Raw genomic sequence first — 25,825 nt, 5'->3', positions numbered from 1 at the left:
AAGGGCATGTACCTTTGATAATCAGGAGGTAGGATCTATAGTACATGTATTTCTGTTCTGTAATTTATATGGTTTATATATGATTGATTGATATAGGAACATGTTCTATTCATCATAGTGTCAAAAACATGATGACACGTGAGAGGAATACAATGACCTAAGGAACAATAAATCATTATGCAGTAAAAACAAACAATTTATTTGTCATTTTCCAATTTATAGTGTATAGAAAAATAAAGGGGACAGGACAGAACAACATGAGCCACTGTTTCCAGATTACCATCTCCACAGGGGCAGAGTCGTTTCTCAGTTGGAATCTTTTGGTATCTGCCTCAAGTATGGCAGAGGGCATCACATCCAATCTGGCCAATGTAAAGGCACATCTGTATTTTGGGATAGTTAATTTATACAAATATGGTGCCAGGGAATCAAACTGAGAAGGGGAAAAAAAGGCATACCAAGGACAGAATTTCTTTATAATGGCCGGATTGTTCTGTTGCTCTAAGTCCTTCAGACACTGTCCAATTAGCCTTTTTGCTTTAATAAAGCCCGTCATGAGAAGCTGATGTGGGTGTAGTTCACAGGAGAGGTGTTTTTGGTGCACATTTTTAAAACAACCCACTTTTGTGGGGGTCTTGTGTCACTAAGGGCAGTAGACCGGGTGGATTTAAATTTAGATGGAGCCAATAATTAAGAGTTCTTTGCCAGGACTGAGTTTCTACAGAGGGAATACTTGCCTCCAGTCATAATGCTGCATTCGGGACACAGGGTGGTACAGAAAAAGTCTGCCTTGAAAATTTGGATTGGACAGTTTCAAGAATGCTACAATGATTACCCATCCAAATTTGGGCCCCGTAAAGTATCTGCACCAAAGATTTGGCTTGAAAAACTTCTAGGGCTGCTGGGATGTATTTGCCGCCCTTTGTATGGAAAAAAAAGGACAACATCTTAGCACTTTGGGCTTCTTTTTCTTTAACACGTTTTTCTTGTACATCCCATGACCCCGATGACTGGAAGACTATGCCCAGGTATTTAAAGGCTTTAACCTGCTCAATTGGATAATTGTGCATGCTCCAGCTATGTGATCTATGTTTCCTTGTGAAAACCATGACTTTGGTTTTCTGTTAGTTTACCACCAGCTGTTCTCTCCTGCAGTATGCTAAGAATTCTCCTATCAACCTTTTAAGGCCTATTTTTGTTCAGGATAGGAGAACCGCATAATCAGCATATAAGAGCACTGAGATTGGTTTTGTGGCTAATTTGGGAGCATGAAACTCCGGAGATGTTAAGCTTTTAACCATGTCATTGATATATAGGTTAAATAAAGCTGGGGCTAGAATGCAGCCTTGCTTAACCCCCTTGGTGGCTGGTACAGGGCCTATGAGTTGGCCATTTGTGGAAGATCTTATGTATCTTTATATAGGCCATTAATCAAAATTAGTAATCTTTTATCTATACTGGATATATTCAATTTGGCCCAGAGTCTTACTCGTGAAATTGAATCAAAGGCAGCCTTCAAGTCAATGAAGGCTGCATATAAGACCCCACAGGTTTTCTTGGCGCATTTATTGATGAGATGTGCTAGGACAAAACAGTGATCTATGGTAGATCTGCCTTGTCTAAATCCAGCTTGCTCCTCCACCAAGATAGTCTCAGCATCCATCCAACTAGTTAATTTGATACAGAGGTGTTTTGCATATAATTTTATGCCAGGGACCTTTTTGTTCTTTAGCTGTGTCATCAAATTCTCTACTTCCTCTGTGGTTACGGGTGGCCAGTGAGGTGAAACCTCTTATTGAACGCTCGGCTTGTTAAACTGAGCTTCCTTATTATAAAACAATGATTGGATCCACTCTCGGGGTTCAACAGTACAAATGAGTCCGTTACACTCCTGTTGCAGTCACATTAAAGCTTTTTTACCATTACCATTACTTGCATTTACAAGGTGTATCCAACATCTTATACTACTAGTGATAGACCAAGAATATCAAATAACTTGGCCCAAAGTAGTTTCTAACCAAACTATCATGGGTAACTACTGAAATCATGATGGTGTGCCACAGTTGTAAAATCACCATAACACCACAGCTTACCTGTGGAGTTTTGTGGATTGCTGAAATGATGGCCACATTGACAGAGATCTCAGAAAGACATCCTCCAATGACAGCTATTAGATTGTTCTGGTTGTGACACTTGTAGTTGGGGACAAACCTATGTTGTGCAGAAAGCAGGCTGAGGGTGGCCTTGTAGGTCATCCTTGCAGTGTAGTAGCTATTAAGAATGCTGAATCCCAGGGAGAGATTTGATAAAATATTGGGACTTTCGTTGATCTCTTTTACAGCAAATGCCAATGCCAGGATGTGCTGGTAGTTCTTTGGCACTGAACTGTAATGAAATTTAGAGTTGTTACAGCTGATAAATAAAGCAATTGTGCTGGAAGCAATAAAAAGGCATTTCTATAAAAAGGTGTTCCTATTCTTCAGAACTGATTTTCAAGAATAAATGACTTGTAGAAAGGTCTCTGTGAATTGAAATCAGAGACACTGTATATACCCTTGTTAACTACGAAAATACTTTAATAAAAACAACTATATAGCCAAGAATGTGGTGTAACTTTAAAACCTTAGAAGATAATAGACATGATAAATAAAATATTTGAATTGAAATGCTGAATTCTTAAAATGTTGATGGTTCATTCTGCTTAATGAACTTCTATGTGCACTTATTGGATTCATTCCCTTTGCCTAAAAACAACAAATAATAAGCCCAAGGTAGATAGTCCATATATAAACTATGACATGCCTCCTAACTTTTTATGCTGAGAAGAAGAGAGATGTAGAGTGAAATTTTTTTGGCCATCTCTCCAACAACCTATTATTATTAATATTATATCACTCAATACAGTGGTACCTCAGGTTAAGTACTTAATTCGTTCTGGAGGTCTGTTCTTAACCTGAAATTGTTTTTAACCTGAAGCACCACTTTAGCTAATGGGGCCTCCTGCTGCCACTGCACCGTCGCCATGCGATTTCTGTTCTCATCCTGAAGCAAAGTTCTTAACCCAAGGTAATATTTCTGGGTTAGTGGAGTCTGTAACCTGAAGCGTATGTAACCTGAAGCGTATGTAACCCGAGGTACCACTGTACATGCAAGAAGCTGAGAATCAATGTACCAAGATGAATATGGGTCAAGCACCTGATATGGTCCAAATATATAAAAGAATGAAGAAAAGAGAAAGAGGATAAAAAACTGAATTCTTACATCGGTTCATAAATCACAATCTGTGTAGGCTGTTTCATAAAAGAGAGGAGATCATAGAGGTAGAATACTTGAGAAACAATTTCACCAATGAGAAGGTCTCCTGACTGGTAAAATTTATGAGTAATGGGAAGGGGATCATCATATATGCTGCAATTAATGGAATGTTTCTTGCATACGGCATGACATAGTAGTGCTAGTAGCAACACAATGACCAACATGATCCTGTTGATAGAATACCTCTGCCAAATCCGGGCTCCAAAGTTTTCCTGTACAGAATTTGACACAGTTTTTATCAGGATTGCTACAAACTGACTTGAATGGTGGATGATTCTGTTACTTCACTGATCTTAGGGAATTTGAGAACCACTGCACGTAGTTAATAATGGCTCTTTTCCACCAGTGTCATTGAACTATATATTTCCTTTGGTTGCCAACTAAATGATGTAACTAAGCTCTCACTTATATTAATGGGACTTAAATTGTTTCAGAGTTGTCGGATTGATTTAAATAGGATCTAAGGTCAGCAAAATTCAGGATCAAATCATTTATTTTTTCACTCTTCATCTAATGGTGAAAAATGAAAATGTAGCAATGCTTTAATGTGCAAAAGTGGGGTAGAATGGTGTAGCCGTCTAAATCAGTTGTTGCAAAAGAATGTAAGGTGAATAGTTGATAAGCAGGTTGCATTTTGTGTGTGCGCGCTAACGAATACCTAGTCAGAATCTGGGATTAGGAAGATATGCTGGTCAAAGAGAAAGGTTGAGAAGCAGAGATTTATTTGGTTTAAGTATCACAGCAGAATCAAGTTTTGGTACTGTATATCTCAAGATATACATATATAAATGAGCTTAGAAGCGAGTAACAGAACCCAGTTCTTACCTACATCCCATTCTGAACATAAGGGTTTTATAGCATTTTTCAGATGTGGATAGTTGATCTTGCTAATAGGCTCTGAATGTCAATTGTGCTAGAGGTTGCAAAAACCCATAATTTTGATAAAGTTAAGGATGATTATCACATCCCCAGTGTGTTGGTGAAGTTGTATCATGCATGAGAAAACTACTAGGAATTTTCCTTATTAGAGTGATACAACTATTATTTTCTCATTTTAGGTATAATTAGTAGTATGTGGCACTTCCCCAGCAGGTCCAAGCTGTCTGTCTCCAGATCTAGATATAAGTTTTTCAATATATCTGCTATACATTTTGGAAAGTTGTTTGTTCGCTGTACATTTGGATGAGATATTCTAACCAATTTTTGCATAATGGTTCCTAAGATCAAGAAGCAGGTTTTCACCTATGTTTGTATACAGTTGCTTGCCATTCTAAATCCTTAAAAAATGTACTTGTTTTAACCACTGATTTCAAATCTGCAATAATTTGGGGACTTCTTTAAATAATTCCTGAGCGCCAAGAAATTTAATGTTTTTGAGGTTTTTTTAAAGAAGTGCAATGAAAAACCAGCACTTCTAGAATGGCCATACGTGTGGGTTTTCCTGGACAATTTCATAATTGCCAGAAATTCCCCCAGACGCTATAGGTCTTAGACGAATCATGGATATGTCTGGAAAACCCCAGAAGTATGGCAGTCAGAATATATATATATATATATATTTGCTTTCGTAGATTTTCACGGGTACAGGAATGCAGGTTTTGGTGTCCTCGGGTGTCTTCCCGTGTAAAAGTTGGGGTGTCTAGGCGACGTTTCGACGAGGTCTCACTCGTCATCTTCAGGCTGGTGCTTTCGGCTTCTTGTTACTGGAACAGAGCACGTACCAAACTCCTTCCAGTTCATAGAAACAATAAAGAAGCAAAACCTACATCCTAATGACCTACTTGTGAGCTTCGATGTTGTATCTCTCTTCACACAAGTGCCCATTAATGAAGCCTTGACAGCTATTCAAAACAAATACAATCCCCCCGAATACATCTTGGACCTGACCAACCACTGCCTAACCAACACGTACTTCATCCACAATGGACAAAGATACAAACAGATAGAAGGAGCACCTATGGGATCACCCCTCTCACCGGTCATCGCAAACCTGTACATGGAACACTTTGAAACCAATGCTTTAGACAAGTCAGAACACAAACCCAAACTTTGGCTCAGATATGTTGACGACACCTTTGTAATTTGGCCACACGGGAAGGAAAAACTGGATAGCTTCCTCACACATCTCAACAACTTACACCCCAAAATACAATTCACTATGGAAATAGAAGCCAACAACCAACTTCCCTTCCTTGACGTCCTAATCTACAAAAAACCTGATGGCTCCCTAGGACACACTATCTACCGGAAAAAAACACACACCAACCGCTACTTACATGCACAATCACACCACCACCCTGCACAAATAAACTCCGTAGCCAAGACTCTCATCTCCAGAACCAAACGCCTGGCTGACAAAGACCACTTGACAACTGAGTTACAGAATCTCTCAAACGTGTTAATTGCCAATGGATACCAGCAAAACAGGATTACGAAGCTAATCCAAAAGGAAACACCCCCCAAAAACCAAGACACAGAAGAAAACAATGGCATGGCCCTCCTTCCTTATATCAAGGGCACTACAGATAAAATTAGCAAAATCCTCCATAAACACAATATCAAAACAGCCTTTTGCACCAACCAAAAAAATAGCCAATATCCTCAGAAACCCCAAGGATAAAATCCAGTTGGAAAACCAAGGGATCTATGAAATACCCTGCAAAGTCTGCCCAGCCATGTACATTGGACAAACAAACAGACGAATAAATGCACGTATCGCAGAACACAAGAATGCCGTCAAAAAAGAAGAAAAAACTTCCTCTCTTTTCCAACACATGAAAGAAACAGGACACGAAATTAATTTTGCAGATTCCAAATTGCTCTTTAACACGGAACATCACCACAAGAGAATAATCATGGAAGCCATCGAGATAGAGAAACACCCTCACAACATGAACAAGCGTGACGACACATCCCGCTTGCCAGACATCTGGAAATTAGCCCTCCCCACAAAAACTGACACCAGATCCAGAGGCACACAGAACGCCAACACCAATCAACCACACCAGACCCAAACCCAGACCCTCTCCACAGATGAATTACAGACACCATCCAGTAGCCAATCCATGGTGGCACCTCCGGATGCTGCACCCCCCTGCAATCCCTACACAGACCTGGCTGACACAAGCCACAAAACCACAGCTCGCCCCTATACACGAAGCCAAGCCAGAGCACAACTAAGTACAGTACAGCCATCTTCTCAGGAAAACTCTTCACAAAGTTCAAGAGGTCAAGACACAAAAACTTTAACAACTAATCCACACCTAATGACCCACCTAAGTGGTACTCAGGATATCACTCAAGAAATCACTCAAGATATCTCTCAAGTAATTAAGGAACAAAAGAAGAAAAGGCACACTAGCCTGGGAACTTCCTCTCTGCCCAGAACATTGGAGGCTATACACCACACCCCCTCTACAGTATTTATAGGAACTCAAACACTGAGATCCTGCTCTGTTCCAGTAACAAGAAGCCGAAAGCACCAGCCTGAAGATGACGAGTGAGACCTCGTCGAAACGTCGCCTAGACACCCCAACTTTTACACGGGAAGACACCCGAGGACACCAAAACCTGCATATATATATATATATATATATATATATATGCATGCTGTAATGTTCGTGAGGGGTTACTTGTGCGTAAATTTACTTCAGTTCAGTTAGTTTGCTTGCCCAACCATGCTTAGGGTCGGAGCTCGCCCTCCGTGACCTGTTAGTCACTTGCAGAATCCGAGAGTGGGCGTTTCTTGAACCTCTTCCAGCATAAAAGCTGTTTGACCCCGAGTCTCCTCCTATGTTCCCTGCGCGGAACGCGTCTGCGCAAGTAAGGGGACGGCAGGGGCGTCCCAGCGCTCTCTCCACTAGTTTCAGGTGAAGGGTCTTGGAGCCCTGTCACCAATTCCTCCATCTCCCTCTCTTCTCTATGGGTGTTACGCTGAAATCCTTCCCCCCTGCTAGTCCCCTCTCCGGCATTGCTCTGGAGCCCTGCCTCCGACTCTTGCTCTGATGGCAGTTCCCTGACACACACACACACACACACACACACAAATAACAACGATACCGTATTGGTCCAAATATAAGCCGCTCCTTTAAAATTGGAAGTGGGCGGGAGAGAGAAAATTAAAAATACCCGAAAATAAGCCTCTCCATTCCTCGGTGCTCCTGGCTGCATAGTGGGGGTGGGGAGCTGAACTGTGTTGCCAGCAGCCTTTCCCCTTTCCTTGCTCTCTCCCTTCCTGGCCTTGGGGGAGACAACAGGGAACTATGTTTGGGTCGGCCACCACTTTGCCACGCTCCTGATACTGTCTCCCCCGCGCTCCTGGCTGCATACCATAAGGTTGCGAATGTAAGCCGCACTTACACTTTTCATGGTAGGAATTAGGGAAAAACATGAGGCTTGTATTCAGGCTAATACAGTACTTTCAAATATACAACAATTGCTTATTAGAATGACTAGATTACTGATAATATTGGAGAGAATTATTCAAGCCTTTCAGAGGGTGTTACAAGTGTGTCCCTGGACTCACATGTATGCACCCATCACTCATGTATCTTCATATAGACACTGCTGAGAGGTTTAGGATCTTTTGCTGGAGTTACGACCTAAGTTAGGAATCCACCAAGATGCTTCTGCACAGTTAATCAAGAATTGTTTTATTCAAATGTAAGGAATGTTAGCAAACCAAAGTGAGAAAGAAATGGCATGTTTCTGGCTAAACTCTGCAAACAGTACTATGAGAAGAGTTGTTTGCTTAAGCAAGTACCTATGGCTGAATTATTACGACATCACTACAACCAGCATTTCCAATGAACTACATATGCAAGCAGAATAATGATATGCACTCATGTTCTTTTACTTTTTTTGCTGATAAGTTGTTCCCTGGTGTTCAGCTCAGGTCTGAATATAATAATGTAGCATTTAGAGGAAAAGATGCAAGCCAGAGGACAACATAGAAAATATCTCCACAGCTACCATGTATTTTCATTTGTAGCTCCGATAGGTGGGAACAAAGGACAACCAAACACTGCAAACACCAGCAAGCTGAAAGTGATAAATTTGGCCTCATTGAAACTGTCATGTAACTTCCTGGCAAGGAAAGCCAAGGTGAAGCTGACAATGGCCAGCAAACACATATAGACTAAGTCACCATAAAACATGGTAACTGAACCCTCATTACATTCAAGTATGATTTCCCCATTCAGTGAGTGTACAGTGGTACCTCATGTTACATCCAAAGAGTACCAAGGGAAGCCTGAATAAAGTAGCAGAAAAGGACAATGTAATTTGCCAGCCTTTTCCCTATCCATTTCCACATCCTGGATCCTGACTTGGTTACCATGAATGCCAAAACTACAGTAATGGTTTTTGCCAAAACACTGGAAAGAGCCACAGAGAAGATGATGCTAAAAGTTATTTGTTGGAAAAGACAGGTCAGCTTTCAAGGCTGTCCAATGAAGAGAAAGGAGCAGAGGAAACAAAGCAGGAGGGCGATGAGAAGGATGTAGATGAGAGTCTGATTGTTGGCTTTGACTATCGGAGTGTAATAATAATAATAATAATAATAATAATAATAATAATAATTTATTATTTATACCCCGCCCATCTGGCTGGGCCTCCCCAGCCACTCTGGGCGGCTTCCATAAAAACCAAAAATACAGTAAAATATCACACGTTAAAAACTTCCCTGAACAGGGCTGCCTTAAGGTGTCTTCTGAATGTCAGGTAGTTGTTTATCGCTTTGACATCTGCTGGAAGGGCGTTCCACAGGGCGGGCGCCACTACCGAGAAGGCCCTCTGCCTGGTTCCCTGTAGCTTTGCTTCTCGCAATGAGGGAACCGCCAGAAGGCCCTCGGCGCTGGACCTCAGCGTCCGGGCAGAATGATGGGGGTGGAGACGCTCCTTCAGGTATACAGGACCGAGGCCGTTTAGGGCTTTAAAGGTCAGCACCAACACTTTGAATTGTGCTCGGAAACGTACTGGGAGCCAATGTAGGTCTTTCAAGACCGGTGTTATATGGTCTCAGCGGCCGCTCCCAGTCACCAGTCTAGCTGCTGCATTCTGGATTAGTTGTAGTTTCCGAGTCACCTTCAAAGGTAGCCCCACGTAGAGTGCATTGCAGTAGTCCAAGCGGGAGATAACCAGAGCATGCACCACTCTGGTGAGACAGTCCGCAGGCAGATAGGGTCTCAGCCTACGTACCAAATGGAGCTGGTACACAGCTGCCCTGGACACAGATTTGACCTGTGCCTCCATGGACAGCTGTGAGTCCAAAATGACTCCCAGGCTGTGCACCTGGTCCTTCAGGGGCACAGTTACCCCATTCAGGACCAGGGAATCCTCCACACCTGCCCGTCTCCTGTCCCCCAGAAACAGTACTTCTGTCTTGTCAGGATTCAACCTCAATCTGTTAGCCACCATCCATCCTCCAACCGCCTCCAGACACTCACACAGGACCTTCACTGCCCTCACTGGTTCTGATTTAAAAGAGAGGTAGAGCTGGGTATCATCCGCATACTGATGACCACCCAGCCCAAACCTCCTGATGATCTCTCCCAGCGGCTGCATGTAAATGTTGAAAAGCATGGGGGAGAGGACAGAACCCTGAGGCACCCCACAAGTGAGAGCCCAGGGGTCTGAACACTCATCCCCCACCACCACTTTCTGAACACGGCCCAGGAGGAAGGAGCGGAACCACTGTATGACAGTGCCCCCAGCTCCCAGCCCCTTAAGACGGTCCAGAAGGATGTTATGGTCGATGGTATCAAACGCCGCTGAGAGATCCAGCAGAACTAGGAAACAGCTCTCACCTTTGTCCCTAGCCCGCCGGAGATCATCAACCAGTGCGACCAAGGCAGTTTCAGTCCCATGATGAGGCCTGAATCCCGACTGGAAGGGATCCAAATGGTCCGCTTCTTCCAGGCGTGCCTGGAGTTGTTCGGCAACCGCTCGCTCAATCACCTTGCCCAAGAATGGAAGATTTGAGACTGGGCGATAGTTGGCCATTGTGGCCGCATCTAAAGATGGTTTTTTAAGAAGCGGTTTAATAACCGCCTCTTTCAGCGGGTCTGGGAAGGCTCCCTCACGGAGGGAAGCATTCACCACCCCATGAAGCCCATCGCCCAGTCCTTCCCGGCTAGCTTTTATAAGCCAGGATGGGCAAGGATCCAGGAGACAGGTGGTTGGTTTCACTCGTCCAAGCAGCCTGTCCACATCCTCGGAGGTAACAGATTGGAATTGATCCCACTCAACTTGACTAGACAGAACTCTAGCACTCTCCCGCTCCGGCCCTGCTCCCATGGTGGAGTCTACTTCTTCCTGAATCTGAGCGATTTTATCTGCAAAAAACTTTGCAAAATCATTGCAGGAGAACATGTGGCCCGTACTGGGCCCCGATGTTGCAGGTGGTTCCGCTAAATTGTGAACCACCTGAAAAAGTCTCCTGCTGCTGTTTTCTGCAGATGCAATAGAGGCGGTGAAGAAATTCTTCTTCGCCGTCGCTATCGCCACTTGGTAGGCTCGACGTTGAGCTCTAACCTGTGTCCAGTCAGATTCGGAATGAGTTATCCGCCACCGGCGCTCTAGCCGTCTCAACGATTGTTTCATTGCCCTCAGATCCGTGGAAAACCACGGGGCTCTCCGGGCTCCATGCAATCGGAGAGGGCGCTTCGGAGCCAAACAGTCAATAGCCCTGGTTAACTCCACATTCCAGCGGGCCACCAGGGAATCAGCTGAAAGGCCATCAACATGGGATAAAGCATCCCCTACCACTCTCTGGCAACCATTTGGATCCATTAAGTGGCGGGGGCGGACCATCCGAATTGGTCCCACCTCCCTGCAGAGGGGATGGGTCGCAGAGAAGTCCAGTTGCACCAGGAAGTGATCTGACCAGATCTTCCAGTTGCACCAGGAAGTGATCTGTTATTATACGTTATAAAAGATCAAGCATTGTGATCTGAGAGAAAGAAATAGCCAAGAATGCTAAGATAAGACAGGTAGCTTGGAACCTTGGGAAAGCATTGGATTTGGTCATTGTTGGGATGCTCATATTCTGGACATTTCACACAGGCATCCAGATCTGAAATAAAAGAGGGATCCTTTAAATATTTCAGATATTGATCAATATAGAACTAAAGCATTGATTCTCAATCTGTTCTGGGTCATGGACCTCTTTGAGAATATGATTATGGACTCCCTCCCCAGAAATGCACATTAATATTCTATATGCATTTGAAATCCATACAACAATTATTTAAGGCCAATTCAGAAAATTACCTTTGAAATTCATAACCCCAACAATAATTTATCTGTGTTCATTTAAATGTATTTCAATAAGTAATAATGAAGCTATCATTCACAAACTCTCATTAGAGAGTGAGATATGATGTTGGGCCTGTGGCAATAAAATGGAATTTTCCCTCCGTTTTCTGGGAATAGTCAAGGTGAAGTGCAGGCTGAAATCAACAGGACCAATGAAACAAGTTGTATTGTGCAAACATAATAATGTTAAATGAAAGATTAAAAGCACAAAATAATTGAAAGGTCATGGGGAGGGGCAGAAATGGAAATGAAGAAAGAAGAAGCAAAATGTTTTGAAAAATAAGTAGTAGTGTGGCCAAGAATTAAATACAGGTACAGTGGTACCTTGGTTCCTGAACTTAATCCATTCCGGGAGTCCGTTTGACTCCCAGAATCGTTTGAAAACCAGGACATGGCTTCCAATTGGTTGTAGGAGCTTCCTGCACTCAGTCAGAAGCTGAGGAAGCCGCGTCAGATGTGTGGCTTCCAAAATACGTTTGCAAATCAGAATACTCACTTCCAGGTTTGTGGTGTTCAGGAGCCGATTTGTTGGACAACAAAGGCGTTTGACTATGAAGGTACCATAGTATATTCCTCTTGGAGGTAATTTTGCAGGGGCAAACAGAAGTATACCAGATCCATTCATTTCATTGGCACTTATGAGGAAAGGCTTACTAATGCCTTGTGTCCAGCAATAGAATATAGAAGGCAAAATATTGACTAACCAGTCGAAACATTGCCAGCATGACATTTTCATCACACCCACAATAAATAAATGCAATATTCATTAAATATGTGTTATGGTAATTATGATCTGAACACATTACAAAAGTGTGTATGTGTGTGTGTGTGCGAAAGAGAGAGAGAGAGAGAGAGAGAGAGAGAGAGGAGTAGGATGGTGTCTTACATAGGCTCACCAATCACAATCTGTGAAGGCTGTTCCATGAAAGAGAGTGCATTATATAGGAACACGACTTGAGAAACAATCCCACCAATGAAAAGGTCTCCTGATTGGTAAAATTCATGAGGAATAGGGAGAGGATCATCACGTATGCTGCAATTAATGAAATGTGTCTTGCATACAGTATGACACAACAGTATAAGCAACAATGCCATCACCATCATCATCCTGTTGACAAAATGCCCCTTCCAAATGTAAGTTTCCATGGTGCCCTCTACTGCATTGCATAATGTTTCTAAAGCCAAAAAGTGGATATATAACCTAACGTATAAGATAGATTATCTAACAGAAGAATGATAGAGCCCTGCCGATATCTGGACCTAGTTCTGAAGGATACAAGGGTTTTATAGCTCTTTTTCAGAATCTTTTTTTGTGTGTGTGTTGCTAGCATGTGCTGAATGTCAATGACATTAACAGGTATGATTATCTTTTCCCCAGTGTGTTGTTGACTTCTGAAGTTGTATCATGAATAACAAAAGTGCTAGAAGATTTTTTCTTTTTTCCACCTGAATCATAAACATATTATTTTGTCCTAAGTAGTCAGCATTATGTAGCCTGGTAGATCCAGATCTGACCAATGCTAGAGTTAAGTTTATCCACAGAACATTCAGATTTCATTGGAGGTTTTTAAGCAAATATTGGATGGCCACTTGCCATGGATGCTTTAGTTGAGATTCCTGCAGTGCAGGGAGTTGAACTAGGTGACTCTTGGGGTCCCTTCCAACTCTGTAATTCTATGTTTCTGTGATTCTATGACAGCTTTCCCCAAACATCCTAAGCTCTACCAAAAGCTTCATATGGATGCTAAATAGCATTATGAACAAAACAGTGGCCTGTGATACATCACAACACTGGACGCTGAAGCACAATCACTCAGTGCATCAATAAAGTGATATGTATTGGTGAAAATAACATACAGATGCATTGGGGTAAATTTCTTGTAAAAGGTTTTTAGGGGGAAATTGCATTGTGATTATTATATTAGAAGAAACATACACAAAAATGCTGCTGAATTTTCTGGAGTAGGTTTGACAACAACAACAACAACAACAACAACAACAATTATTATTATTTATTTATACCCCGCCCATCTGGCTGAGTTTCCCCAGCCACTCTGGGCGGCTCCCAATCGAGTGTTAAAAACAATACATCATTAAATATGAAAAACTTCCCTAAACAGGGCTGCCTTCAGATGTCTTTTAAAGATAGGATAGCACTTCTGAAGGGAGAGCGCTCCACATGGTGGGTGCCACCACCGAGAAGGCCCTCTGTCTGGTTCCCTGTAACCTCACTTCTCGCAATGAGGGAATCACCAGAAGCCAATGCAGATCTCTCAGGACCGGTGTTATGTGGTCCCGGCGGCCACTCCTAGTCATCAGTCTAGCTGCCGCATTCTGGATTAATTGCAGTTTCTGGGTCACCTTCAAAGGTAGCCCCACTTAGAGCGCATTGCAGTAGTCCAAGTGGGAGATAACTAGAGCATGCACCACTCTGGTGAGACAGTCTGCGGGCAGGTAGGGTCTTAGCCTGTGTACCAGGTGGAGCTAGTAGACAGCTGCCCTGGACACAGAATTAACCTGCGCCTCCATGGACAGCTGTGAGTCCAAAATGGACAGCTGTGAGTCCAAAACTCCCAGGCAGTTACACCATTCAGGACCAGGGAATCTGCCACACCCATCCACCCCCTGTCACCCAAAAACAGTACTTCTGTCTTGTCAGGATTCAACCTCAGCAACTCATATTTGACAGAGAATCACACCTCATCTGACTACAACATCAGAAAGCTCATAGTTTAGCAAGACTCTAACTTGCTGTTTGGTCTATCAGCAAGTCTTAAGCTTGTGCAGCCTAAGAATAGTGTATCAACTAGTGCTAAGATCATGAAACTAGGGTGCATATATTGAAGTGATTTACTACATATAAGTGTGAGAGTGAATAAAACATTGAAAGGACATTCTTTGTCTGTCTTCTCTTGGGTCTGTGAAAAGGAGTAATGGTGCTGTTTTGGAGCTGCATAATAACTCTTAGTACAATCACTGTGGTCTAAATGACTGAGCGTCTTGGGTCTGCTGATCAGAAGGTCAGCAGTTTGAGGCCCTGTGACGGGGTGATCTCCAATTGCTTTGTCCCAGCTCCTGCCAAACTAGCAGTTCAAAAGTACGCCAGTGCAAGTAGATAAATAGGTACCACTGCAATGGGAAGGTAACATCGTTTCTGTTGGACAGAAGCAGTTTAGTCCTGCTGGCCACATGACCCGGAAAGGTGTCTGTGGACAAATGCCCTGGCTCCCTTGATCTGAAGCAAGATGAGGGTTGCAATGCCACAGTTCCCTTTGACTGGACTTAACCTTCCAGGGGTCCTTCACCTTTTTACCTTTACAAGCCAACCATAAAAATATGCATAGATTGAAAACCCAACAACATCAATAACAGTTGGTGGCTGTTGACTCTTAAGAAGGGTGATTAATCTGAGTTATATTCTAAGTGGATCAGCTTGTTTGAGCAGGGGTAGATAGATGGAAAGAAACAAGGGACCCATCCAGACTGGTGTTTTAAAGTGGGCTATTCTGCAGCATGTTCTTGACCAAACAATAGTGCATTATTTGTATACTTATTCTTATTGAAACCATCAGGTAACTTTTTGGCTAGGATACCCAGAATGAAACTCATGACAGCCAACAAACCCATAAAACCCAAGACACAATTAAACACGGTAGCTGAACCCTCATTGCATTCAAATATGAATTAACCATTCAGTGACTGCATGTCTGTATCTGGGAATGAAAGGGAAGTACTTAACTAAAGAGTACAGATGCCAGCTTAACAAGGTCCATAAACAAGGCCCAGTTAAGGGAGACTGCTGAACTGCTCCTGAGGGGGCCACCAGACACTCCTTGCTTCTTTGTGGGTTTCTCCTCCTTCCCCTGGCTGAGTGTTTCCAAGGACCCTGCCTTCCTACTCCCAATTCAGGCTCAGCAGCAGCAGCAGCAGCAACTCCAGCCCCTCCCCCTTGACATAGGCGGATAGGCAGAGCCGTAACTAGGTGATCTTGCGCCCCTGGCAGAACTGTCCAGATTGCGACCCTTGGCCATGGACAAAGTAGCTCTTCTTTCCACCTCTCCTCCAACCCCAACCCCTCCACCCATTCAATTCACCCTCTATTTATAACCATTTCTTATGAGGCAATAATCAATTTTTATATTTAAGGACATATTTTTAAGCAAATTTTGTGCCCCCCATCGCCTATGCCCCATGGTGGGGGCCCACCTTGCCGCCCCCTAGCTATGGCCCTGCAGATAGGCAGGTAGTTTTCTTCCTCCTCCTCTTCGCTTCCTCCTCCTCCGTATCCTGGCTGTCCTTTCCCTTCCCTTCCTACTCCTGTAATTTCTGGGAAATCACCACAGACCAGCAGCCAATTGCTTACATACAGGCACTGGTCCATGAACCACCATTTTCAGTAGCGTTTTTCCAACAGAGAGAAAATAACAATATATTATTACCTTCAGTCCCTATTTTATATTTATTCATGCAAATTTCAGTCAATAATTCTCTTTGACTGTTGAGTATGAAGAGAATAAATATGCAACTTCACCTTGTGGATCTTGACTTGCAAATAATTTCACTAAAATGTCAAAGAAAAGGTCCATTAACATCATTGAGATTAATTTTCAGGTCAAGAAAGCTTTAGAAAGCTTTAGAAAGGATGTTTCTCAGTATATTTAACCTCTGTGAAGTACTGTATGTGTCGGTCATTATACTATTCATTCTACCATTCAGATAGCATACTTGAAAGGGGGGAGGGGAGGGAAGTGCCATCTGTTTTTAATTCTCATATAACTTAGTCTTTTCCTGATTTTAGTTGCTCCCTGTTATTCAAGTCAGCCCTGAACAAAAGAATATAGCATTTAGGGGAAAAGACGCAAAGCAGTAACCCAGCACTAGAGGATAAGATAGAGAAGATCTCCACAGCCACCATGTATTTTCCTTTGGTGCTCAGGTAGGCAGGAACAAAGGACAACCAAACACTGCAGAACACCATCATGCTGAAAGTGATAAATTTGGCTTCATTGAAAGTGTCTGGCAACCTCCTAGCAAGGTATGCCACCGTGAAGCTGACAATGGCCAGGAAGCACATATAGCCCAGGACACTATAAAACATGACAGTTGAGCCTTCGTTACACTCTGCTATAATTTCCCCATTGACGGAGGACATGTCTGTATCTGCGTATGGGGGAGAAATACTCAGCCAAAGGGTACAAATTCCTGCTTGAATAAAGGAGCCTGAAAACATGATAGAGTTTGTCAGCTTTTTCCCCATCCATTTTCTCATTCTGGATCCTGGTCTCGTAGCCATAAATGCCAGGACCACAGTGATGGTTTTAGCTAACAAGCTGGAAAGAGCAAGAGAAAATATGATGCCAAAAGTTGTTTGTCGGAGTAAGCAAATTAGCTGTCCAGGTTTTCCAATAAAAAGCAAGCAGCAGAGGAAACACAGTAGGAGGGATACGAGAAGAATGTAGGTGACACTTCGGTTGTTGGCTTTGACGATGGGTGTGTTCTGGTGCTTCACAAATATTATTATCACCAAAGCTGTGATCAGAGCAAGAGCAAGAGCAGACAAAGCTAAAGTCATTCCTAAAGGTTCCTCGTATGAAAGGTAGGTTATGACTTTGGGAATGCATTGGTTCTGGTGGAAGTTTGAGTATTGATCTTCTGGACATTCGGTGCAGGCATCCATATCTAGAATAAAATTTTAAAAAATTGGATACTTTTATAGTCATTGTTGGAGCTGACTTAAATCTCTCCTCATTTCCAAGTTCATTAGCCAAGGGTTGTCATTCATCTGCAACCTCCTCACATGCGAAGACTATCCATCCTTGCTTTTAAGCAAAGAACCGTTCCATCAGATGTGACATATCAGCAAAAAAGGTTTTTTGAGGTATATGGCACATTATTCCACAGATCCTAGTCCAGAACTGGGGGGAAGCTATGCCAGCCCTGGAAGAACTAGCAGAAAGCATAAAACTAATTAAAAAAGTCACAGCCACCTTCCTCCCTGATGAGCATGATGTTATAACACTGGTCTCCCAGTACATTTCTGAGCACAATTCAGGCCCTGTATATAGGAATATGTATATATTCAGGCCCTGTTCATCCCAGACAATAATGTCCAGCTCCGAGGGCCTTCTGGTTAGTCATGGAGCATCATGCTCCGGCACCAGGGAGCGGAGAGCAGGTGGGGGCGGGGCTGGTGCACATCCTGGGGCGGGGTATGCTGCCTGCAGGGGCGTGGCACCCAGCACGGGTGGGTGGCAGCTACGATGGCACTTACTGGGATCGTGCTGCCGGGGGTTGTGCGTTCCACCTGCACTCCTCTTCCTCTGCCAGTGCTTCTGGAGGTTCTCTCACTGCTAGTAATTAAGTTATAAGGAACCAGGCAGAGGGCTTTCTTGGTGGTGGCACCTGCCTACCTGCCCTGTGGAATGTCATCTCATCAGATGTCAAACAGTTAAACAACGACGCAACTTTTCAAAGACATCTGTTGGAAGCCACCCAGAGTGGCTGGGTCAAACCATCAGATGGACGGGGTATAAGTAATAAAAAACAATTAAAAACCATTCTATTGATTCACATGTTTTACTTATTTGAAGAAATAAATTGAGATTAATAGCTTCTCAGATCATGTAATTTCAGTTTCTCAATATACATTTTTTTATTTTTGTTATTGCTTTATATCTATTTTTCTAATAGTAAATAGTAAATAGTAGCTTGTTTTACTACATGTCTTAAATTTGGGCTGTGCTACTTCTGAAAAGGAATTGTTTACATTGTTGGTAGAAAGTGTACTGCATATGGAATATTTTCAGCATTCAAACAAGATAATGCACATTTTAAGCATGACTGTTTTCCCCCTTTAAAGCCATATGGTAGGTTTCAATGTAGCACTCTGTGGACCAAGCACATGGTGAATAAAGTCCCTTTAGGCAATGGCACTTCCCCCCCCTGTCCTCCCCTTATTCTCCATGAACTCCATAATTACTCCCTGGAGCCTTGTGGGAAACCTAGAATGGGTTTAGGAGCTGCAGGGGGGAAGCAGCAGGGAGGTTCCATTGCATGTGCAGGCCTTGTTCTACACACACAACAACTTAGCTGAATACCAAATATAGTCACGTCAGTCTTGCTGGATAATTGTGGAATTCATTCTGCACTTACTAATATTCAATTTATTACTCACCCTTTACCAACAGATCCCAACAGATGCAACATTTTAAAACTGTACATTAAAAACAGTTGTGATACTGTTAAAATAATTAGTAGTACAGGAATGTACTGAAAACACCTACCTTAAGTTTCAAAGGAACATTGACCTCTGTGACAACCATATCTCCTACCTGTCTGGTTAGAAATCTTCCCTTCTGGACAAGGAACACATTCATAACAGCAAAAAGGCTCCCCTTCCTTCTTTTTCCTACTGTATCCAGGACGGCACTTGTCATTACACAGAGAAGTGGGAAGAATCTATAAATAAATGTCCAATTTTATAATTTTCATTACAATTCGCATTTCATTGAATATCACCACACATTGAATAATAGACTTATCTTTCCCCCTTCCATGGTTCTATTTATTTATCAATTAAGACTACATATTCTAATTCCCATTTTATTCAATTCCACCCACTATAATTTTAAGAATTTAAACTGTAACATTTAGATTAATCCTGCTAACACTTTATCTTGCTTTGCATAATTCTTGAGGTATTCTGCAAACATTTTCCACTTTTTCTTAAACACGCCATCTTCCTGATTTCTTATTCTGTTGGTTTAATTTGCCAATTCTGCATATTCCAATAATTCTATCTGCCACTCCTCCTTCTCTCTTTCTATTTCTGAGCATATACCTCAGACTGCTGTAATTGCTTAAAGAAATTCTGCAGTTCTGCGGGGGCATCTGTTCCTAATATACCTTGGAAGAAGGTTTCTGGTCTTTTTATAACATTTTTTGATTTCATTATATATCACCTCCCAGAATTCCTGCAGAATTCTACATGTCCACCACATATGATAAAAAGTACCCTCCCTTTCTTGACACTTGCAACAGGTGCTTGATTCTGATTTATACATTTTCGCTAATTTACTCGGCATAAAATACCACCTATATATAATCTTCATGAAGTTTTATTACGTCTTTCAACGTATCACAATCTATAAATTTTAAATACTTACTCCTCAATTTTTCCAACACACTTAATTCTATTCTATGTCCTATATCTCTTTTCCAGTGTATCATGGCTGACACATGCCAGTCTGGTTTCATGCCTGGTTATGAGGAGAAGCACAGGGGACATGTCAATGGCTTTTGCTGCCATTGACCATGGTATCCTTGTGAGTTGAAGTAGTGGACTCTACTTCTCTGTAACATCTGAATCAAGGGGGGCTGTAGACCTGGTGTCTATGTGGGGAATCTCTTGAGGCTGGTCAAGAGGCTGAAGCTGATGCAAATTACAGTTGCATGACTGCTTACTGGGACACAGTATTGGCAACCAGTCACACCACTGCTGAGAGAATGGCACTGGCTACCAATTTGCTCCTGGCCCATGATTAAGGTGCTGGTCTTCATCTGATGCCCAAAGATGACTTTGAAGGGTTTGTGAAAGTGATCAAATGATTAGCACTCCTGAAACCGATTCTGAAAGAGACATAGACTTGAATTCCCTAGTAGGACAATACAGTGCTGTGATATTGGTGGTTCTAATCCCATTGGGGCCTGGGGAGATTTGATGGGGAATGATATCCCCATATATTTTCCTGCTCGTATTTTATAAAATTACTACCTGAAGACTGTGAGTAAGCAGCAGAGCTTACTCTGCTGAAGAGCCATCTTCGTTTTAATGTTCTATTTTTTGAATCCCCCTTCCTAAGTAGTTCTGCTGCCAACCATTTACTCTTTTGCTGGCAGTTGAAAACACTAATCTTTCAGAAGGCCAGCTGCTAAGGATTTATTCTTTGGCTTTTTTATTTTCTGTGTTCGATTAATTTACTAGTTCTTGTTTTATTTCTGTATTATGAATGTTGCATTTGATTGATTTGCTGATGTTTTATCTGTAACCATCCCTGGGATCATGTGAGGAAGGATGGGAAATCAATGGAAATACTATACACCTGAAATTAGGGCTATGAACCACCTTCTTATGAATATATGTACAGATTAGCCTTACATTGCATGCATTTCCTGAGTCTCCAGTGACCCTCTCTAAATGAAACCAACCCAGGGTACATGTTGGAAGTTGTAAGTCTTGAAACCATTTGCTGATTGCAGAATGGGGTGCACTAATTGGAGTGTATGTAACAATATGGAAAAAAAAGTCATCAGGCACATTTGAACAATCCATTTCCAGTTATTTGGGAGAAAAAGATTTCCTAGCTCACCTGGTTAAATGTTCTATGCCACACAATGCGTTCATCCTGAATGGTTAACTCCTTGCCTGGAGGAGCTTGAAGATCCAGCCTTCCAATTTTGACTCTACCAAAAGATTGATTTGGAAACATTACCCAGTTGGTCACATCAAATCCTGCCATTATCTCTCCATGTTCGTTAAACTGTATTGTCTCTCCAGCACTGTTGTTGAATGTGAGATTTCTTAGAAAGGGATGGAGCTACATTCAAAAAATATAGAAAGGGGTAAAATGTTTGAATCCTCAGAGTGGTGAATACAACCATAAGTTTCAGAGAGGTGTGCACTAGTTGTGTGTGTGTAGCCAGTCCAGACATTTTATGAAATAAAAAACCCTTAATTTAGTTTCACCATTAAAAAATCATTCTAAAGTTAATATGTAAAATACTACATAATATTGGTAGTTTTGTTTAAAAACAGTGACCACACCCACTGCAGGTCATCAGCATAGCATAAGAAATTTGGCCTTTCAGGAACAGCTTGTCACACCTGAGTTATAGTTATTTTTCAGGTAGGCAGCTTGGCCTCTGGCAGCTAACTCATTAGAGGTCATAACTTCTGCATACTTAGAGGTGGCTCATCCTCCACCTGATTCAGTAGAAGGGTCAAAGACCTGTTTATCCCTCTTAGGATCCATCACACAAAACAGCAATAGGTACAAAAGTATCCAAATGTATCAATGAAGATGGTGTGGCAGCAAGACACATTTCCACCAAGCCAAAGGAGCTTGGGAAGAGACAAATGAATAATTTTCAAGTGCAGGCAAAAACTCAACATGATGAGGATGCTTTCTAATAAAAGATGAAAAGGTAAAAAATTCCTCCTGTTTCTTTCTTTAAAAAAGTGTTCCTGGTATGTTAGCCAGAAGTGAAGATGTGATCAGCAGCCCTGAAGAATGCAGAATTGTAGAGTCAACCTATACATAGGGTGTATCAGAGACATCAGTAGGGGAAGACAACCTGACCAAAATTTGCTCATTTAGGAGGTATGACATAAAAGTGGATGATTTATTAGTGAAAATGCTTTGTATAACACAGCAAACAGGGAAGCCAGCCATTCTCACCAAGCTATTTGATAGGAAAGAAAAAAACCTTAAATGTAAGATCTGTTTATGTACATGAGATTTGAAGTTTTTTTTTACAAAGCTGTGGAATAATATGGTATTCTAGACCACCCAAGAACAGAAAATACTGTGCTGTAGGTAAAATTACCTCCCATGGCTGCAGATTCTGCAAATCCACTCTAGCCACCTGTGATTTGGGTTTGAATCTAGATTGATACATAGCATGTAGAGCATGTGCCACTGCATGAGGAACATTGTACACAGCATAGCTGCTGCCAGTCATGCTCATTTCAAAGATTTGTAATGGAAGACTCTCCAATTTCTCCTCCTCAGTGCAACGTTTCTGAGGCTCTTCACCCACATTATTATTTTTCAATGAGCACTTGAAGGTCTTTTCCCAGAAATCCTTGATCAAATCATTTTGCCTTTCCTCAAAAGGATTTAGACTCTGAAGAAATGTCCTGAATCCCAGGGGTTCATTTGAATGTAGAGATACAGATAAGGCACCTTGTAAAGGGTGCATATTCCACCTCCTTTCATTGGTGGTTTTGAAATCCCAATGACTTGTCACAAGCCATACTTTACCTATAGGATGTTGTGCCACATGAAGATACCTGATCAAAATGTCCATCAAAATGGAACTACCAAAGACCACAAAAACATTGGCTTTGCTTGTCATGACAATTGAAATTTTATTAAATTCACTAAGGAGCAAATCCATCATTCCTTCAGCATAAGCCAATGGCCATATCCTATGTATAAAATCAACACAGATGTAATTCAGGGTAAGCTGTGGAACTAATGTTTCCAAAAAAAATTCTCCAATAATGTATTTCATAGTAAAGAGACCAATCCATGTCCATTTGAAATGCAAAAGTAACTTGACCAACCCATTGTACTCATGGACATCATTAGGGACCATCTGGTACAGGGAATGGTACTGTCTTCTTTCAGTCACCCTTGAGTCAAGACAATCATAGGTGAACTAAAAGCAAACACATATATGATATGAATAGCACAGAAAATGTGTGGATTAAGGGTATGCATTGCTAATATGAATTACTTTTGTCCACAGCCACTACTTTGGGTTAAATGAATGTTTCATTTACTAGGAAAAAATAATGATCAATGGATATATCAAGCCAAGGCAATCTTGATGCATTTAATTTGAAATAATCTAAATAAACATTATTTAGGGTGTAGCCCACTGGTTCCTGGAAAGGTGTCTCAGTAATCATAGGGTTTATCTAATATTCTTCTCCAAAGAAGTGCAGGAGCTCAAGCTGCAGAGAGGGAGAAATGCCCCTCCAAGTCCCCTCTCCGCTTATCACTAAGACTAAAACCCTTACAGACCAACAAACTTTGAGGCAGACTGCAGCAGAACTGAACAGGCCTACTGCTCTGCATATCTAACTCAAAAAGACTGTTATTAATTGACATAACTGTACCAACTTACACAACTGCCTCATGCGCAATTTATATGACCTCACAAGATTCTTTCTTAGAATGTTGCAGTCCTTGTGAGTATTAACTCTTTACTTAGCATTTTGGATGCTCATATCTCACACAATCTCAGCACTTTCCTCAAAAACACCCACCTGAGGAATCTTGTACATGCTTATAATACTGGCCAAACTGAAGGAGATCTCAGTTAACTTTGTCCCAAGAATGGCCATCAAATTGTTCTGGTGATCACATTTATAATTTGGAGCTGAAATATGCCGTGGAGAAAGTAGGTCCAGTGAGAGCTTAGAAGTGACTACAACCCTGTGCATGCTATCATAGATTCGGAAGCCCAATGTGATGTTAGGTAAAATATGGTGATTTTTGTTTATCTCCTCTACAGCAAATACCATGGCAAGAACCTCCTGGTAGTTTTTGGGTACCACACTGCAATACAAATTGGGGGGGGGAGACACAGTATACTATTTCTCATATATTTATCACCTCCATGAAATAAAACAGGTAGCAACAATCTTCTACATCTGTTAGGAAAAAATCTGCTGTGCAGAGAATATTTCCTGCAGTGTAAGGTGTCCGTTACTGCAAATCCTTTGCAACATGGCCTTTGTAAGGATTTTTGAACAATTCAGAAAAAATGTATTTTCATATGCTCTACACCTTCTAGGGCTGTGAAATATTTCTAGTCTAGAGCTGCTGGACATCCAATAGAATGTTTCCAGGGTAGGGCTATCATGTGCATTATTTACAAATGAATCAGAAAAAGCCTCTCCTCTTCCCCAAGGTGAGGTGTTGTGAAGGGGTCTCGCTTCCCACAGTTTGCAGGGGGCGTGGATGGCCCACTGTGTCAGAGAGACCCTGGCCTGTGTCATGCCCACAGCCAGCCAATACAGCTTACTGGGGGGGGGCGTGGTTTGCCACTCTTAAATGTGTGTGGGACTGTGGCTCAGCTTGTTTCTTTCCTTCATGCATGAATCTCTCTCCTCCCTCCCCCCTCCCTCCCTCCCCCTCCCTCCCTTCTTCCCTCTATTCTTTTGCATTCAATACCTGACCTTGCTATGGACCTCGGCTGGTTGCCTGTTGAAGGCGCCTGGTAGGATTTTTTTCCTCTTGGCAGACTGGCACCAGCCACTTGATTTGTCACCTACCTTGTAGCAAATCATCACAACTTTGTAAGGTTTGGCGGTTAGGCATTGGAAAATGTGTTGTGTGTTGGAGGGGAGGTTGTGGCCATCACCTACCACTCCCTTTGAAGGGTATTCCATTAAAGGAATCCAGTGGTCGTGGTTCCTGTCTGAAGCCCAGGTGGTGACTAGGACCATGGCACAACCCTCCCATGACTCTAGGGGAAAGCTTCCAGTTGATTTGTATCAACAAGCTCCCCCTGCAGGTTGTTAGCCCTTCTGTGACTTCCTGCATGGCGGGCAGGAGTCACTTTTAGCCTCTTCGGATTCAGTGCTAAACCAATACCAATCACATTCTGTAACCAATAAAGTTGTGGCCTTTTTAGCCCATTTACCTAAAATACTTGTGTCCATGTGTCTTATTTCATCATAAAGGGGGGACGGGGCCTCAACTCACAACACTGGAAACTTGTGCTATATTCCTTTATTTGCTTAATTTACACAAATGAATCTGGAGCAAAAACAGATTTAAAGAAGCACTGCACCAAGGCAGCCCTTCTGCTCTCTAAAATCAGGTGTCCAGAAAGAAATTGCATAAGCATATCAGTAGAATTAAGTGATAAAATATGCACTAAGTTTGCATCTACTAAAAAATAAACAAACCCACCTATGCTGAAAGTGCAGCTAATAAATGTTCAGAAGTACCAACATATGATTTACATCTCACATTTCAGATTATAAGAGAGGAAAAGACCTCTTGTTGCTTCATTATCTGTTCTTAATTCATGTGAGATAAAAAATATTAATTTTACAGAGAGGAAAAAGAGGGTGACTTACATGAGTTCCTTCTGGGGTGCTGAAGAGGACGGTTCAGATGAAATTGTAGGGAAGTGCATCATGTAAAACCGAGAAGCAATAAACCCAATGACAAGATTTCCTGGCTGAGAAAACTCCTGTGAAGTGAAGTAGGTGTTACTTACTTTGCATAGGTCAAAACGCATCTTCAGGCTGGAAAGAATTGAATGATTCTTGCTCACAATATGAGGGAAAAAAACAAGCAGCAGTATCAATAACATCAGCATTTGGGGGACAATAAATTACTTCCAGACACACGTCACTGTTTTCTTCAATGTCACTTTTATTCAGATGAGT

General features: G+C 42.0%; 2 protein-coding genes across 2 annotated transcripts in view; both read right to left on the bottom strand.

Moving 5' to 3' along the window:
- Nucleotides 1-21,090, bottom strand: part of LOC309326369 (vomeronasal type-2 receptor 26-like) — a 27,985-nt gene extending 6,895 nt beyond the window's left edge. The window contains exons 1-2 of the mRNA XM_081835002.1: nt 21,000-21,090; nt 18,963-19,089 (exon numbers count right to left, since the gene is read on the bottom strand). Coding sequence (XP_081691128.1) covers nt 18,963-19,089; nt 21,000-21,034 — 162 coding nt within the window. The 5' untranslated portion in view covers nt 21,035-21,090. The remainder of the gene's footprint in view (nt 1-18,962; nt 19,090-20,999) is intronic.
- The window catches only part of LOC309326381 (vomeronasal type-2 receptor 26-like), a 21,340-nt gene continuing 16,513 nt past the window's right edge, over nt 20,999-25,825 (bottom strand). The window contains exons 3-6 of the mRNA XM_081835035.1: nt 25,511-25,626; nt 23,687-23,978; nt 22,979-23,073; nt 20,999-21,227 (exon numbers count right to left, since the gene is read on the bottom strand). Of these exons, the coding sequence (XP_081691161.1) occupies nt 21,212-21,227; nt 22,979-23,073; nt 23,687-23,978; nt 25,511-25,626 (519 nt within the window). The 3' untranslated portion in view covers nt 20,999-21,211. The remainder of the gene's footprint in view (nt 21,228-22,978; nt 23,074-23,686; nt 23,979-25,510; nt 25,627-25,825) is intronic.

The sequence above is a fragment of the Podarcis erhardii genome, assembly GCF_964252035.2.
Source record: "Podarcis erhardii genome assembly, chromosome: 13".
NCBI lineage: Eukaryota > Metazoa > Chordata > Lepidosauria > Squamata > Lacertidae > Podarcis > Podarcis erhardii.
The sequence above is the reverse complement of the archived record's forward strand: the minus strand, read 5'-3'. Positions and strand labels throughout refer to the sequence as shown.